The sequence below is a fragment of the Nannospalax galili genome, unplaced genomic scaffold (genome assembly GCF_000622305.1).
Source record: "Nannospalax galili isolate Female #2095 unplaced genomic scaffold, S.galili_v1.0 scaffold1146, whole genome shotgun sequence".
Taxonomy (NCBI): Eukaryota; Metazoa; Chordata; class Mammalia; order Rodentia; family Spalacidae; genus Nannospalax; species Nannospalax galili.
The window spans coordinates 595,332-611,784 of NW_008355380.1; the positions used below are offsets into that span (position 1 = coordinate 595,332).

Genomic DNA, 16,453 nt, shown 5'->3' on the forward strand with positions numbered 1-16,453 from the left:
ACCAGGCTTACCTCAGTGCACACTGCACACCGGTCTCATCTCCATAGGCCGAATACAGCAGCTCCATTTCATCCGATTTCAGGTCCCCAAACACAGAATTGTTCTGCATTGAAAGTGCAGTGCTGGCATTGGACAGGAATGTGACTGAAGAGAAGGAAGCAAGGAAAGGTCGGGCACATGCTCAGGGCAAGGACCAGTTCTCCTTCCAGGTCATCCCCACCTAAGTCTGTCTTTGGTGCCTCCTTTTCTCCTTCTCTCTGAACATTTGCTTCTAAGCACAAACACAGCAGCAGAATTATCCATGGGTAACTGCAGTGTCTATTCTGCACTGAGTTTTACCCCTGTGGCCCAGGGGCTACAGAACAGAGACTGACCTTCGGGTAAAAATGAACTTGGACAAGAAGTACTTTGTGGTACCAGTCAGTTCACAAAACCCCACTGGTACATGACACCAGGAACTGAACCAGCCCAGACAGGCTCTTGCCCAGGGTTATGACAGTACATCAGGTAATGCCTACACAGCTCAGTGTTTCTCAGCCTCCATGGACATGGCCATTATGCCATGTTCTACACTCTGCTGCAGCATCCTGGGTCTCTCCCCGCTGGATACCAGCAGCACACCCTATCCTTCCTTGTGATCAAAATGCCTTCTGGGGACAAACTGCTGAGCTGAGAACCAAAAACAAGGAATGTCTCAAAGGTACATCAACAGTAACAAGGGAAGGGGTGAGGAAGTTGTGGGTGAGTCGTATCAGAGAAGGTATTATTTAATAGAAGGTTCAAATGAAGCTGGACTTCAATTCTCAGAGCTGCAGAAAAAGCATACCAGAAAGAAACTGCCCTCTAGTAGTTTGGTGGGAACACCAAGAGCAGACGGTGCACAGAACTGAAGAGGACAATCAAGTGGGCAGGACCTACTGGTGCAGTAGTGACCTTGAGCTGCCGGGCCTCCAGAATGCCATAGTGTAGGCAGGGGCCACAGGAAGCAACAAAGGAGAACAGAAGCAGTGACACAGACAAGGACATGCCCTGCCCTCGAGAAAGGATGTGTCTGCAAAGACTAGAGAGATAGGGAATAAGGGAATGCCAAGTCTAAGGGGCGTGACCTCGAGTGCTCTCCACGTCTCTAAAACAATTCATCTCAGTAACATAGAAGAAATGTCACCAAAGCACATTCAGACTCAGAAAGGGATGGCTACTGTGCTCCCAAGAGGAAGGAACTGATATTCATAGTCAGGGTAGGCCCACAATGAGGCATCAGTTGGCATGCTCTCCAGCATCACAACACATACCTGTGCACACATAAACATGCACACAGCAAAGCAAGCCTTATCATAAACACATGTACAGGTTAAAACAAGCCTTAGAGTTATACAACCACATATACAACAAGTATATTACACCACACACATTCCAAAACACACTAGCAAACCTGTCACAAATGTAGATCACACAAAAACAAATGTACCTGCCACTCCCTTATGTGTGTAGCCACCCACAACCACCATGCCCAGCTCTATCAGCTACCAGGCAGCTCCATCACCCTCCCAATGGTTAAAATGTGAATCTGCTGTAGGAAATGAACCTCCTCCATGAGCATCAGCAGGAGTTAAGGCTCCTGTGGAGGGAGGGAACAGCAGCCTGCAAGGGGCTTAGGAGCTCAGCCTGAGCCCACCCTCAGTGGATAGCAAAGAGCAAAGCAGGAACTCTCCCCCTACTGTGACTTTGATCTGCCCACTTTAATGGATCTGAATTCCATTAGTCTTAAAATCTGAACCTAGACACAGATCCTGAGGTTTCCCACTAGTCGCAACACTTACCTTTGTTTCGTCTTTCATCTTTGAAACCCAGTGTCGTGAAGCCTGGGAGCAGTTTGCTGGACAGTGAACTCAGGTCCACAGGGTGCGTCTCTTCCTCTGCAGAAGACAAAAGAGGGAGGGAGGGAGGGTGGGATCAGGTCAGCTTGGTCTCTCTCGGCAGCGCTGGGCAGTGGATAGAGGTGGGGTACAGGGACACTACAGTGTCCATTTAAAAATGAATTTACAAAAGTAAACTATCATTCTTAAAACAGCATTTTAATTTTAGTTTGTAATTGCTCCAAAGTCAACACCATGAAAAAAATGCCAGGTCTGGGCCTGGGGCGATGGCTGTGTTGGCAAAGTGCTTGCCTTACAAGCATGAGGACCCAAGTTCAATTCCCAGAAGCCACGTTTTAAAAAAAAAAAGTCAGGCATGATGGTGCTTATCATCATAGTGTTAGGGAGGTGGAGACATGCAGATCTCTGGGGCTCACTGGCCAGCACACATGTGCACTCACATATACATATGTAGCCACATAGACACACACACACACACACACTGTCATGTCTGTGGACCATCACGCCAGCAATGCTTTTACCTTTGAAAACTGCTCGCTCAGCACCTACATGCTGTTGTAACAAAAGTTGCTGGTTAGCTTCCACAAGCTTATCTGGATGCAAATCTGCTTACTGGCTTTTATGTACCACTTCATTACTCCTGACTACCCTAAGTAGTCTACCTCACCTTGTTTCTCATGGAGAGTACAGCAATTCATTCCAGTTAACAGTTAAAATCAGAGTTTCTATTCTGTACACAACGGAGGGAATGAAATAATCCTGCTGATCCAGGGCTGAGTAGAAAAATGCCATGAAGCCAAAGGGGTGCAGGAGCAGTCGATCTGTGTGGAGTGATGTAGGCACAGCAGGAAAGCCTTCACCAATTTCCACTGCATCTCACTCTCTCCAAATGGACCTGTGGGCATGCTGCAATCCCAGGGAGTCACTCACAGGTACAGCTGTTACCCTCTCAAGGAGACACCCCAATGCTTCCTTAGAACATGAACTATCCTGCCAGGCTAGTGCATCTAGTGCTCATGACTCCGCCAAGACCTCCCCTGACGTGATCGTCCAACCTTCTTTCTGGAACACACTTCTGAGTTTCAAGTGTGCAGGTCAGCTTTTGGCTCCTGAGGAAGCAATGCTGGCAAAACTCAAGAGTTAAAACCTTCCCACATCACCAGTGGCATTCAGCCCTCAGGAAGCTATTGTCACCCTGAGGAAGTCAACAGAAGCCTAATGGCATCCCAGCCCCCTCCATGACACACACTGACTCCACTATGCACAACATGTGCCACCAAGGATATGTGATGGAATAGGAAGTCAGCCGGCTGCTCTGCAGTCCTTCACCAGCAGTGGGAACAGGGCAAAGGTGTGACACACGCTCTGCATCCGAGTGTATACAGAGATCGGAGGACAACATGCAAGCAACCAGGCCCAACACAGAGCACCCACCATCTGCATCAGGCTCAGCCGCATTGACCACACTGTAGAGGAGACTTCCATCTCCGAGCTTCTTCAGGTAGCCCATCTGCAATGAAACAGTACTTAAATATTGTCCCTCAGCAGAAACCTTGTGCCATCCTCTAGAGACAAGTGGCATGCTGGTCACACTTCCACTAACTTCTCCATGAGAAAGCATCAAAGACTACCTCTCGTGTCCTAGGATTAGGGACTGGTCTGCTTGCAAATGAGGGCACCTGCTTGAGACTAAAGACACCTGCTCATGACTGAGGGTCCCCACAGTGGCCAAAGAACTGCTCAGGCTCATGACCCCTTTCAAAGGGGCTTCTGAAACAAAAACCTTGACCCAGAAGCAAACATGTAAAACCATTCATAACTCTGAACAAAATGAGATAGAGAATATCAGCTAGGTAACAAGCATCGTACCACACTCTGGGGCCCGCCTCCATCTCTAAGGCATGTAGGAACTTGGATTCACTGAAAATCCACCACAAAATGCCTTGACTCTTTCCACAGTTACCTGCAGTCTCATTTAGGGACAGTATCCCACTGTATGGGAGGAAGGTGGAAGCTGTGCATGTGCACATGAGATGTGCAAGGGGCTGGTAAAGCACATTATGAGTGAGCTTCTGCAACTGCAGAGGCGTTGAGAGGATATCAGACCACAAGATACAAGTAGGGCAGAGGTAGGAGAGGTGGCAGATTCAAGACTGAGGGTACTAGCAATGTACCCAAGGCAATGGGCCGACTTCTCACTGTAGTGCTACAAACCAAGAGAAGGAGATGTGAAGTGGCTTGTGGTCCTGGAGGAAATGGGACAGCAAGGTTTTCAGACCATGCAAACATAATAACCAACACAGTTCTCTTCCTAAGCCACATACCCCACAGGTACATTTCCTAGCTCTACCTGACAGTGCTTTACATAGCATATAATCTTAGTTTCTAAATAAGATTCCCAACTGGAGAAGTAACTGGAGAAATGGCCAATTCCAGGGTGGAGCACAGCAGGGGCTCAGGCCAACACTGCTACAGAACTGCCCACAAACCATGCACTCGATACTCAGTTTTCTAGGAGGCATATTTACAAAAGCAAACAGGCAAAAACAACCTTAAGGTGTTTGGGCTTTGTGGTGAGGGCCAGGCAAGCCTCTACCACTAAGCCATACCTCTAACTACCTTAAAGCTTTTCATATAAACTAAGAATCCAAAACATTGCCATTTTAACCTTTAGTACTTACGATGTAATGCACATTTTGAAAACAAAAAAAGAGTGTAAAGTTCCAATTACTATTAATACAGACCACAGACTGAGATGGTTAAGAGTTAGTGTTAGGTCCAGTGGAGCATAACAGATTCATTTCTCCATGTGTTCTCACTCTTGTTACAGAGGTTTGTGTTGTAGCCCACAGATGCCCTGCACCAGATCACTTTGTGCCATGGAGGCTCTCTGAGGATGGCAGCACCTTGTACTGAAGAGAAAGGGTAGATGGTTCTCTCTGCTACAGCTGGGACTATAGACAACTGCATTGAGAAATGGCAGCAATGATCTATGGTTGACTCACAATAAGCACAGAGCCCCAGATAAGTGAAGAGGTAGCAACTTTAACCTCACCTTTGTGAGGGCTTCACCTGTAGGGAAGCCTGGCAGGCTCCCTAAGCAACAGGACCAATCATAAGTGGCCCCAACCACAAGCTGGATACAGTGGGAGCACACTACACTCAATGCTCACCAAGCCCCTGCCAGCATGGTGACCTGGGCCCCTTCTAAGAAAACAAGACCAGGACAGCCAAGGAGCTGACCTGACTCTGGCTTGGTCCTCTGGAACCCAAAAGGCACTCCAACTAAACCCTCATGCTCCTGATTTTGATAGTGTTACCTGGCTGCAAAGACACGAGTGTTTGAGGCCAAGTGGCATAGCCTTCATGGGGAGGGCCACCGACACTACCTTGCCTCCCGGGAGGAACCGGTTAATCCTGTCCCGAGCCTCATCAGCTGCATGCTCCACTAGGGCCAGCACGTGCTCCTCCGCAGTGCTGTCCGTCAGGCTGCAGGCATTCCCTTCAGGCTCAAACATGCAGCTGCAAGGTTGGGAAACCAAGTGTCAGCTCAGGTGCTATCCTGCTGTTCCCAAAGATTTGGCTTCATGGACAATCAATCCCCTTTGCAGAGAACAGCAGGGCAGCACTGGATGAAGCTTAATACTTCTACTTTGCACAGGATGCCTTTGTAGTCTAACTAGGCTCTTTCATTTAGACTGGTAAGTACAAGTCAAATAGACCCTCTGTACTTTCCATGTCTTAGGGAAACACTTAAGTCCTCTTAAGAACAGCAAAAAAATGTGACAGAAACTACACAGACATGAAAGGTACCATTAGGAAATGTGCAAAAATCCCTTTTATGTGGAGTGTCACATTTACAGTAAGGTAGAAATGGGCAGCTGGGTCAGGTGAAGAACAGCCCCCACTACTGTCACCAAGGAGCAGCTCAAGGGACTTGCTAGACTTCAGCAGGCAGCCCTGGGATCCCCATGGAGTAGTTCTGACTCAAAGTGAGACATGCTGGCACCAGAGGTAGCCTGTCCTGTGCAAAGAGTAGAGGCAGGTGGCCAAGCTCTTCCTTGCCTAAGATATGGTGCAACAAGGATTGACAATCTAGCACTGGGATAAAGGCACCGTGAGCCACGATTCAGAGCTCCACAGCACTGGCACTAATACTTAAGCATGCCTATGGCATTCAGTGGACCTAGACTTTGAAATCTGGGAATTCAGAAAAAACCACAACTATGCCATTCTGTCTAAAAGCCCCGAAACCCACAGATGAGGGTGGAATCTGTGTGAAGATCATCTATACCAAAGCCACTGACTGGACACTACAAGTCAGAGGCCTGAGGTGACCTGAAAGGACAGGCACTCATGGGGGATAAGAGAGGACAATGGGAAGCACATCAGCGCACAGGGAACCTTCCTTAGGAAAATGCACTTCTGCCACAGGGTAGATCACTAACCCAAAGGGGAAGCATATGGTGTAAACATGAGTGAGCACCCCTGTCCTTTGTCATCTGTGCAGTACCCACTGTTCCCTCTGTGCTACTCAGGTGAGTCTCCCAACACAGCTCAAACCATCGCCAGGGCAGAAACACGCTGGACAGTGCTGGGAAGGAATGAAACCACACAGGGCCCCAACTTCCTATGATTGCTTCAAAGCTCCTTGGAACTTGCTATTGAAGGGGCAACATTAGCTCAGTCTCCATGCTCCACCTCCATGAAACAAAGGTATACCATGAGAGCTGGGTAGGATAATAGAGAAGGGTCCCTGAAGGTCCCTTCATCAGCCATGGTCTAAGGAGCACTACAGCACTGCAGGGAGCTATGCCTGTAGCACCTTCACCTTCCTGATGCTTATCTCCAGGCTACCTGTCCCCCTGCTCCAGAGTCCACAGCACTGCAGAAGCCATTTTATGGATACTGTCTCATAGTGAATGCTGGTGACCAGAATGGGTTCACTGTAATTGTGCCCTGCACAGGAAAGGACACACAGGTCACTGCAGGTGCTGTATATGGAGAGTATGTCCCAAAGGATATTAGCAAATGGCATGTATGCTGCACAGTTATGACAAGCTGGAAAAACACACTGCAAGGATAGCTACATGAGACTGTGGACCCCAGTGCATGTGGCAGGCAGGCAGGAGGGTAATCTCAGCCCTCCTGCATCTCACATTCATCAGTGGCATGGATTGCTGAGGTGGTGGTGACACAGCATGTGGTGAATTACCATCCCACCTGATAGAACCAACCTGCAGGAACCAGAGTCTGCACATATACCAGTGACAGGCTAGTATCACCTATGTGACATAGTCACTTCATTCTTAGGGAAGGAGAAAGGGGTAGCCACTTCCTTCTCAAAGGCATCCAGTCCAATACCTCTCGTCTGTACCAGCTGCCTCAGAGGGCCTGAGAACCCTGAGAGATCATGTTCCTTCATCCGGGATGAGATGTCCCATGGGTCCCCCTTGCCCTCGCCTGGGCAAAGCATCACTGTCCTACTTTTGGGCAGCAGCTCCACAGGAAAACATCTCCCATGAAGCCTTACCTGATAACTTCTCTACTCGGCTTTTTGGATTTCTTGGCAGTTTCTACTTGCACTGGGACAACCTCAGGAACAGGTTCCTCAACTGCTGGGTCTTCACTGCCCAAAAGAGCTGCCTGCTGAGAGAAATCCATGTCCTGCATAAACGACATGCTGCGCTTCAAAGCTAACAGCCGCTCCTAGAATCAGAAAGGACAGAGCAGCAGGACTTTACCTCTCCCTCAGCCACGGTGCCATGACGATGGGATGGCATGGGATGGCCATGGCCTCACCTGGCCCAACCACCTTCCCAGATGCTGCAGCGGGAATGGCTGTGGGAGCTCAGCACCCAACATACAGCCCACAGCTGGTGATGAGGAATGGCAGAGCCCAGCAGGTGCCCCTCACATACATGAGGCACACACAGCCTGGCTTACAGTACAGATCTGGGAAGCCACTTGGGATAGCCAAGGAGGACAAGTTTGTTCTGTTGGGGGTCAGTGAAGCTGCCCCACAAAACAAACCCACAAGGCTGGCCTCCATCCAGCAAGACTGACCCTAGATCCAGAACTTTTCACCAGCCCCATATGATGGCACCTTTAAGCTGTGCACAGGTGCAGGAGGGGATGGTGCCTGGAGGAGAGGGCAGTCTAGAGCAGGGGTCAGCACCTGGGCGTGGCAGATGGATGGAGCGTGTCATTCATTGTGAGCCTGTTAGGCACAGAAAATTAGAAGACTTCGGCTCAGTGCCATTGCTCTAGTGGGTTTCTTACTTTGCTCATCATCTTAAAGCCGGCATGCAGGATCTTCTTGGCTAACTTGTAGTACACGGTGTCTGGTCTATTGTAGGTCATCGCATTATCACACATTAATTTGAAATCTGCCTAAGAAAAGGAAAGAAGGAATTTGCCACATAGGTAACAGCAAAATTCTGCATTCTTATCAAAAGATGCCAAAAGAGAAGGACTAAAGTTCAGCAGAAAATAATTAAACTTAGGAAGACTGATGTGGAGGAACCCAGAGAGATTTTTCATAATTCTCCATGGGTCTTTACTTACATGAGAGTTTTCCAGTGAAAAGCTGGTTAAAGTCTCTTAACTTCCTTTTGAGCACTAATATGTAGATTTTATGAAGGAGACTGCACATATATATTCTGAGCTGCCTTCTTTCCTCTAGCCCTCCTCCCTGTCTGGCAGGAACTTGGATATAAATAGGAACGAGAAGCAACATGTCTCGTTCTTTAACCAGAATTGAGGGATGGAGTGAGGGTAGGCACAGCACACCTTCTGCTTCAGGGGTTTCCACAGAAGAGAATCTGAAATTTTGTCTACTGTAAATAGTTATTAGATCTGTTAGAAAAACAGAGTGCCCTCAAATAAGGAAAGTCATACCCAACATTCTATAGTAACACTGAGGTATTTGGAAATATTAGTATTTACAATTAGAAGCTTCTCAACACACACTTCCCACAGGTGACTAGGACACTGGTTTATCAACCCTGCTACAAAGAACACATCACCTGTGACTTCACCATGTCACTGTGGACCCAGAACTGTGTCAATTTCCTCAGGACAGCACCAAGGCCTTGGAGAACATGTCCTTCTCTAGTTGTACATGTGATGGGTATGGTCACTCAAGACTGACACTCAGTGACTACAGGGGGCCCACAGCTGGGAATGGAGAGGACCAGGGTGTGGATTTCTTAAGACTCTGCTTTCTGCTCTCACTCACATCTCTCCCAAGCAATGTTCCCTTCTACCACCCTCCTTGCAGTCAGCCTTATGGTTGAGTCAGAAAACCCTTCATAAACTGTCTCGAATGAAAAACAGAAAGTCAAATGTCTCCAGAGTCACCCAACATTAAGAAGAAAGCTCTTTCCTAAGCACTAACTCTATCATCATGTTCTCTGGCCTTCCCCACTCTCCAAGGCAATAAGCAATTTGTAACTCAGAGTCAAAAATCAAGACATAGAAGACTTAAGAACTAAGCACCCAAACGATGCAAAGATTCTAAAACAAAATTAAATACGCAATTTAAAAAAATATATTTTATTTATTATTTTTATTTTATGTGTATGAGTGTTATGGTAAGTAAGTGCACTCATGTTGTGCAATGCCCATGGAGGACAGAAGAGGCTGTCAGATCCCCTGGAACTGGAGTTACAGACAGTTGTTAGCTGCCATGTGGGTGCTGGGATTTGAACTCGGGTCTTCTGCAAGAACAGCCAGTGTTCTTAACTGTTGAGCCATCTCTCCAGCCCCTAAATACCCAATTATTACAGGACAAAACTAAGAATTAGGAAAAACAATACTTCTAAAAATACCAAACTGGACATATCATTGGGCCCAGGAACAAGTCCTGTCTATGCCAGCACTGAAACTTCAAAAGAAAGGAACACATAACAGTGGCATCCTGGAGTCTAGTTTCCAGATCGCTGCTGAGAATCACCTGTTTCCTGTAACACTGTCAGCAAACGGCCACCCACCTGAACAGTCAGCCTCTGCAAACACTTAGAACTAAAAATGACCTAGGCTACACCAACGGGTATGAACAAACACACCACACACACACACACACACACACACACACACACACACAGAGAGAGAGAGAGAGAGAGAGAGACAGAGAGAGAGAGAAGAGAGAGAGAGAGAGAGACAGAGAGAGAGAGAGAGAGAGCCACAAACATTATTTCAGAGAGTAAAACTAATTTACCTTAAATTCTGTGACTGATTTATACTCATTAGCTGCAATCTTGTCTTTCATTGTGCCAAAGTCCATGGGATGCTTTATGATCATCGAGTAACCAGGAGCGATTGCATCCGTGACAGGAAAAGCAAAAAATCCATGAGGATCTTTTCTGCAAGCAGAGATACCTTCGAAGTAGAAAAACTCTTAAAAGTTCAGATTTCTAAGTGACATAAACTCTTTATAATCCAAAAATTTGATATAACTGAATTTTAAATTTGCTTCGTAAAAGTACAGTGGAGAGGCTGGAGGGGCTCAGCAGTTAAGAACACTGGCTGTTCTTGCAGAAGACCCGGGTTCGAATCCCAGCACCCACATGGCAGCTCACAACTGTCCGTAACTCCAGTTCCAGGGGATCCTACAACCTCTTCTGACCTCCGTGGGCACCGCACGACACAGGTGCACTTACCTACATGCAGGCAATACACGCATACACATAAAATAGAAATAAAATATTTTTTTTAAAAGTACAGTGGAATAAAATGAATGCCTTTTTATGGTTGTGGTAGGAATTTGGATACAATGCAGCAGTGTCCCAGCTCTACCTTTGACAGGCGGTGCTCTGGAAGCAGCACTACAGCACCAACTACAGAGTGAACTGAGGGAGGCATGCAGCAATGTGCTTCCTGGCCCCGAAGCTGTGGCAAGCCCACTCAGTCTGCCCACACCCTGCTGGACTTGGGACTGCCGAGAGAAAATGAAGTGTCCATCTCTAGGGGGTGGGAGGGGAATGATGCAGGGTTCAAAATATCTAGAGAAGGGGGTGTGTCTCATGGGGTGGTGGGAAGTAGGACAGAGGTTCAAAGTGTCTAGAAGGGGGTGTCTCTCTCACTGGTGGCAGGGTGTGAGATGCAGAGGTCAGAGCATGTACAGAAGGTAGGGTATCTTGCAGGGGGGAGGACATGAAGTTCAAAGCATCTAGAGAAGGTAGCACGTCTGTCTCATGGGTGGTGGAATGCAGAGTGGGACATGGGGTTACCTCTGTAGCTGGCGTAGGAAGTGCTCCAGGAGCCTCTGGATGGGTGTGCTCTCGTTCTCAGCTGACAGTTTAAAGAGAAAGGAAATAAAATCTAATAAAAGTCTTTGTTCCCTTCACTAGGAAGCTCCATATTCAGCTGCTTGTAGAGCTTCATAGCATCTGAAGCTCAAGCAAGAAGTAAGATCACAGACAATTCAGACTTGGGCATGGCTTCCTCAACCTTTGCTGGCTGGCTGCTGGGGGACACACAGCAGGTCTCAAGACCTGCAGGGCTGCTACCCATCATGCTATTTCCAGCTCCAACCATGATCTGGCCTAGAGCCCTAGACAAGGTACAGAGAAAACAAGGGTGTAGATAGAGTTGATCCCGGACTCCCTGGTCAGTACTTCACTTGAGACTCCACACTGTTCAGATATGCCTCTGGTCCTCATCTACCAAGGAGAGATACACACAACAAAGAGCTCTTTTGAGGACTGTGGTTATCAACTATGTCTCTGAGCCCACAACCAGCCTGACAGTGATTATTCTCTGGAGGTCACTAGGACTACACTGTGAAATCAGGTTACTGATGTCAGCACCTATGCAACTCTGGGACATTCCCTGACTGTTGTTTCCTGCCTACCCTTCCTTACTAACATGTCCAGCAGCCACCCAAAAAACAGTGGTTTACTAGGACTGAGCTGCACAGGGGTGGGAGTTGCTAGCAAATAGGACCCCTTCCCACAAGGCTACAACAGATATTTCCAGGAGCCTGGCAAATCAGGAGTGGTCAAACCCACAACCACAGGAAGAAATCCAGAAGAGAAAAATCACACTGAGGTGAATATTTCAGAACTTCCTTTTCATAAGCACCACAGTCATATGGATCTCAGATTCCAGTATTAGCCTTCTTGACGTCTCATGTCGCAACACCAAGCTGTCTCAGTTTCCCTCCATCTAGGAGGAAACACTCTTGCCTAAGCTTAGATTACTTGGCTGGAATCCTACACAGGAAGGCTAGTAGCCAGTGAATACAAAAGGCCAGACCATGCTTTAGGACTCCAGCTGAAATGTCATGCCTGGCAGGAGCTGCCCAGGTCAGAAATTTACCTAGCTTCCTACATGCCAGCCTAAGTCATTTTAAATAACTCCAGACCTACCGCCAGGGCCTACTTCTGAGTCCCTTCTTCCCAAGAAGGATTACCTGTGTTTCCATTACACGTGTGCTTCCTATATGATGAATGTGGGGCTACTCACCTCATGGTACTGTTTGTGGCAGTGAGGCAGATTGTAATTCAAACTTCTAGACCAAAAATTGGTAAACTTTAGCCAAATTTAAAAGTGTAGCTTGTGTGGACCACATATGGTTGGGCTCTGTGGCATCTGTGTTTTGTTTTTGTTTTCTACTATTCTTTATGAGCACATACCCGTTCTTAGCTTGTGAACTGTCTTTTTAAAGCCTCCCCAACCCCAGCAAGCGGACACCTGTACTACAGCCTCAGGTTCAGGGATACTAGCACACGCCCCAAGAGAAGGCCCTAGCCTCCTCTCCCCACACGTCTCCCCCAGAGCAAGAGACCACAGTGTCACCCGAATCTTAGAGTCTAGAGGGGCAGGGTCTTTCTTGCCTGGCTGTGTCCGGCAGGCTCTCACTGGCCGATCTGGGGGTGGCTCCACCTCGACCTTCTTCCCAGGGTCAAAGGCATCAGCCTCCCCCTCTGAGTCGCAGTGTTCCTTCTCCCGCTTCCGCTTCTTTTCTTCCTGTGAGCATCAAGGAAGGGAGGGCACAGGTGGCCGGAGCTCCCTGGGATGGATGTTGCAAGCCCTGCATGCCTCTGCCTTCTCTATATTAGTAAGAAGACCCCTCCTGACACCCTCAAGGAGTCAGCCAAAGACACCCCAGAAGCCCAGGCCCGCAGCCCTGACCCAAGTGTGGCCAGGTGTGAGCGGTCCCCGCTGCAGGCCCACACCCTTACCTTCCGCTTCCTCCTCTCCTCCCCATCGAGGTGCTTTTCTTTCTCTGACTTCTTCTTCTTTTTCTTCTTCTTTTCTCTGTGTCTCTCTCGTTCATGGTCTGACCTGTCATCATAGTAGCTGGAGTCGTGGCCAGATCCTGAGAGCTCTGTCACTTCACTTCCTCCCACCTTGAGCACCAGCTTGAGCGGCTTCTCCAGCGGTGTGTCCGTGTAATCTGCACACAGGTCATGGGTGGGACCACCGTTCCCCTGGGGAAGTCACAAGGGGAAGCCCAAGAGGACGGGGGTCTGGACTTGCTGAATCTAGGCAGCAGGGAGATGCCAAACCACAAGAAAAGATGGACTCCCAAATGCACAGGCTGTGTTCAACGCTCCCTTTCAAATCACATCACCACCATTGCGGTTCTTGGGGGGGGGGGTCCTCCTCACCAGGGACGAAGACCATCACCCCTACCTGAGACCCAAGACCCCCAATTCCTTCGTAGAGGCATACACCTGCTGCCAGACCCAAGCAGAACCAAAAGGCCTCTTTCTGGGTCCAGGAACCCCAGCAGGGAAGCCTTTCCCCAGGCCGAGGGCCCCGCCCCTGAGCCTAGGACAGCGCGCCCCCATGCCCCCCCAAAGCCCTCCCCGCCATCTTAGGCCCCGCCCCTCCCACCAGGGCCCCGCCCCCAGCCCAGGACTTGCATCCCTTAGACGCCACCGGCCTCGGGCCCCTCCCCGCCACCTTAGGCCCCACCGCCGGCCTAGGCCCCGCACCCTCGTAGGACGAGCGCCACTCGGCCTTGTGCTTCTTGTGCTTCTTGCCCATGGTGGCGACCGCGGCGACGACGGCAGCCGACGCGAGGAGAAACTGTCGCCTGTAGTCCGACCTACGGAAGCCGGAAGTGGCCGCGGCCGCCCGCCGAGCACTTCCGGGTCAGGGGGCGGTGCGCGGCAGATTCGAAGCGTGGTAGGGGCGGGGCGCGCTGTGAGGCGCCGCTGAGGTGGTCTAGACCCCGGCTGAGGCGACGGAGGCGGATCCCGCGACAGCCGAGTGGCGGCGGCGGCTGTAGCTGCGGCGTCCTCGCTTCGGCCGCTACCCTGCGGCTCCTGACAACCGTAACATGGACGAGGCGGTGGGCGACTTGAAACAGGCGCTGCCCTGCGTGGCCGAGTCGCCCGTGGTCCATGTGGAGGTGCTGCAGCGCGGCGGCAGGTGAGTGGCGGGGCGCCGGGCCGGAGCGGGCGGGGGTAGGGGCGGGTCCCGGAAGAGCACGGCCCACCCCACAGCACCCCCCCCGCCGCGCCCCCCCACGCTCCCAACAAGACCCCGCGAAGCTAGGCAAGCCTCACCCCACTGTACCCGACGTATCGAGTGCCCAGGAGCAGTGATGGCCCCTGTGGAGCTGCCCGTGCTGGGCACCGGGGCGGTGTTCAGTCAGGGTACCGGAAGGCGGCGTGAAGTGGAACCAGGAGGTGGACCATGAGGTTTGCTCACCCCGAATCAGGTGGTACATTCCACTAGACTAGACCTACAGGTATGCACATACCTTAATAGCCACCACGGACTGAGTGCTTCTTCCTTGACAGGCTTGTCCCCAGCACTGAATTTTGATTAATTTTCAGAGTGATTCAGCATGCCAAGAACTAGTTCCTTCTGTCTGATGGGGAGCTGAGGGTGGCTGGTGGTGTTTCTACAGTTGATCCTTAGGTAGCCATTGTCGAACCTGACCTTGAGTAATGAATGAATAGCTTTTATATATATATATGTATGTATGTATGTATATGTATCGTGGTTTTTTTTTTAATATTTAATTTATAACTTTTTTTTTTTTTTTTGGTCTTTTTGAGACAGGGTCTTCCTGTAGCCCCAGCTGGCCTGGCACTCCCAATGAAGGCCATGCTGGCCTTGATCTCACCAGAGATCCACCTGCCTCTGCCTCTGGAGTGTTGGGATTAAAGGTGTGCGCTACCACGTCTGGCTTTATAGTGTTAACTAAGATATTTTATGCATGTTTATTTGTTTTTTTAGCACTGCGAAAAAAGAAGATATAAGGCAGAGTGTTTCCAAACTGCTCAACAGGCATAATATTGTGTTTGGAGATTACACATGGACTGAGTTTGATGAACCTTTTCTAACCAGAAATGTGCAGTCTGTGTCTATTGTTGACACAGAATTAAAGGCTAAAGACCCTCAGGTAAATTCCTAGATAACCATCCAGGTATCTGAGCCCTTCAAGGAAATCAAGGGTTGGTGTCATGAATAGCTGTTGTTGACATTCACAGCAGGTTACTTGCTTATGTATTAGTTTGGGCAGCTAGACAAGCTCTAGTTGTCTGTCCTGGAGCCAAGTGCTGGAGTAAGGGTAGCCCTGTATCAGGATGCTCTGGACAGAGCCAAGGACAGATGAGAAAGGGAATCAGAGTTGGAGTGCAGAGCTGTAGAATATCAGGCTGTGTCTCTTTCCTGCTCTATCCAGACAGTAGAAAGTGTGGAAGTTGCCGGAATAAGAAATAGGCCTGCCTTGTAGAAGCTCTTAATTTTATCCTGTGTACAGATAGCCTTATCCACTATCTCTTCCTGATATATGTGGGAGCTGGGATCTTTGTGTTAGGGGTGCAGATGCACTGGGATAGTCTATCACCAATATAAAAGCACTTGGAAATGTGTCACCAAGAAAGAACCTTCATTTAGCACTGTATGACTCTTGCCTTATAAAGAAATGATTTTGAGGGCTGGAGATATAGCTTATTATAGGTGGAGTGCCTGCCTAGCATGCCCTAGCTTCAATCCCTAACATAGAAAGTAAAGTCAATAGAAATAAAATAGTTTATCTATAAGCAATAGACCTGGGCCTCTGGGCCTAACATTTTGCTTGTGACTTAGACTTCCTTCATTTGCTAAGACTAGTGTTTGTATATTGTCTAGTTTTATCAGCACTAAAATCTGATGCCCTTCTACTTGGTTTGGCTGGGGTTTGGAAGCTGTTGGAGTAGAGGCTTTCTAGCACTGCTGTGGATGGATTAGCACAGCTTAGCTTTGGAACAGTCCATGAAAAGTTCCAACAATCTAACAACAGATTCACCTGAAGGAATTTATCTTACCTAATAGTTAGGCATTTCTATACTTGTATATGAACAAATGTGTGTTGCATATTGTTGTTATCCAACATTTTGAAATAATTTAACTGTCCATCAGGTTGAAACAAATTTGATAAATGTACACCAAATATGAGCTAGCCATTAAAAAGAAGAAACGGAGCCAGGCACGGTGGTGCACACCTTTACTCCTAGTACTCAGGAGGCAGAGGCAGGCACATTTCTGTGAGTTCAAGGCCAGCCTGGTCTACATATTGAGTTCCAGGCCAGCTGGGGCAACAGGGAGACCCTGTCTCAAACACACAC

At 48.9% G+C, this 16,453-nt stretch overlaps 2 protein-coding genes across 11 annotated transcripts in view; one reads left to right on the forward strand and one right to left on the reverse strand.

The window, feature by feature from the left end:
- Brd9 (bromodomain containing 9) overlaps positions 1-14,006 on the reverse strand; it is a 27,362-nt gene extending 13,356 nt beyond the window's left edge. For 5 of the 10 annotated variants that reach the window (XR_003846987.1, XM_029555755.1, XM_029555754.1 and 2 more), the window contains exons 1-11: positions 13,826-14,006; positions 13,067-13,281; positions 12,719-12,851; positions 11,111-11,171; positions 10,099-10,243; positions 8,160-8,270; positions 7,411-7,586; positions 5,198-5,399; positions 3,312-3,387; positions 1,821-1,916; positions 12-144 (exon numbers count right to left, since the gene is read on the reverse strand). Coding sequence is in view for 9 of the 10 variants with exons in the window: in XM_029555755.1 (XP_029411615.1) it covers positions 12-144; positions 1,821-1,916; positions 3,312-3,387; positions 5,198-5,399; positions 7,411-7,586; positions 8,160-8,270; positions 10,099-10,243; positions 11,111-11,171; positions 12,719-12,851; positions 13,067-13,281; positions 13,826-13,877 (1,400 nt within the window). In the remaining variant the exon portion in view is untranslated. The remainder of the gene's footprint in view (positions 1-11; positions 145-1,820; positions 1,917-3,311; positions 3,388-5,197; positions 5,400-7,410; positions 7,587-8,159; positions 8,271-10,098; positions 10,244-11,110; positions 11,172-12,718; positions 12,852-13,066; positions 13,282-13,825) is intronic. The other 5 variants (XM_008852503.3, XM_029555757.1, XM_008852501.3 and 2 more) reach the window with 5 other exon arrangements.
- The window catches only part of Trip13 (thyroid hormone receptor interactor 13), a 23,376-nt gene continuing 20,929 nt past the window's right edge, over positions 14,007-16,453 (forward strand). Inside the window, exons 1-2 of the mRNA XM_008852506.3 lie at positions 14,007-14,264; positions 15,081-15,246. Coding sequence (XP_008850728.1) covers positions 14,173-14,264; positions 15,081-15,246 — 258 coding nt within the window. The 5' untranslated portion in view covers positions 14,007-14,172. The remainder of the gene's footprint in view (positions 14,265-15,080; positions 15,247-16,453) is intronic.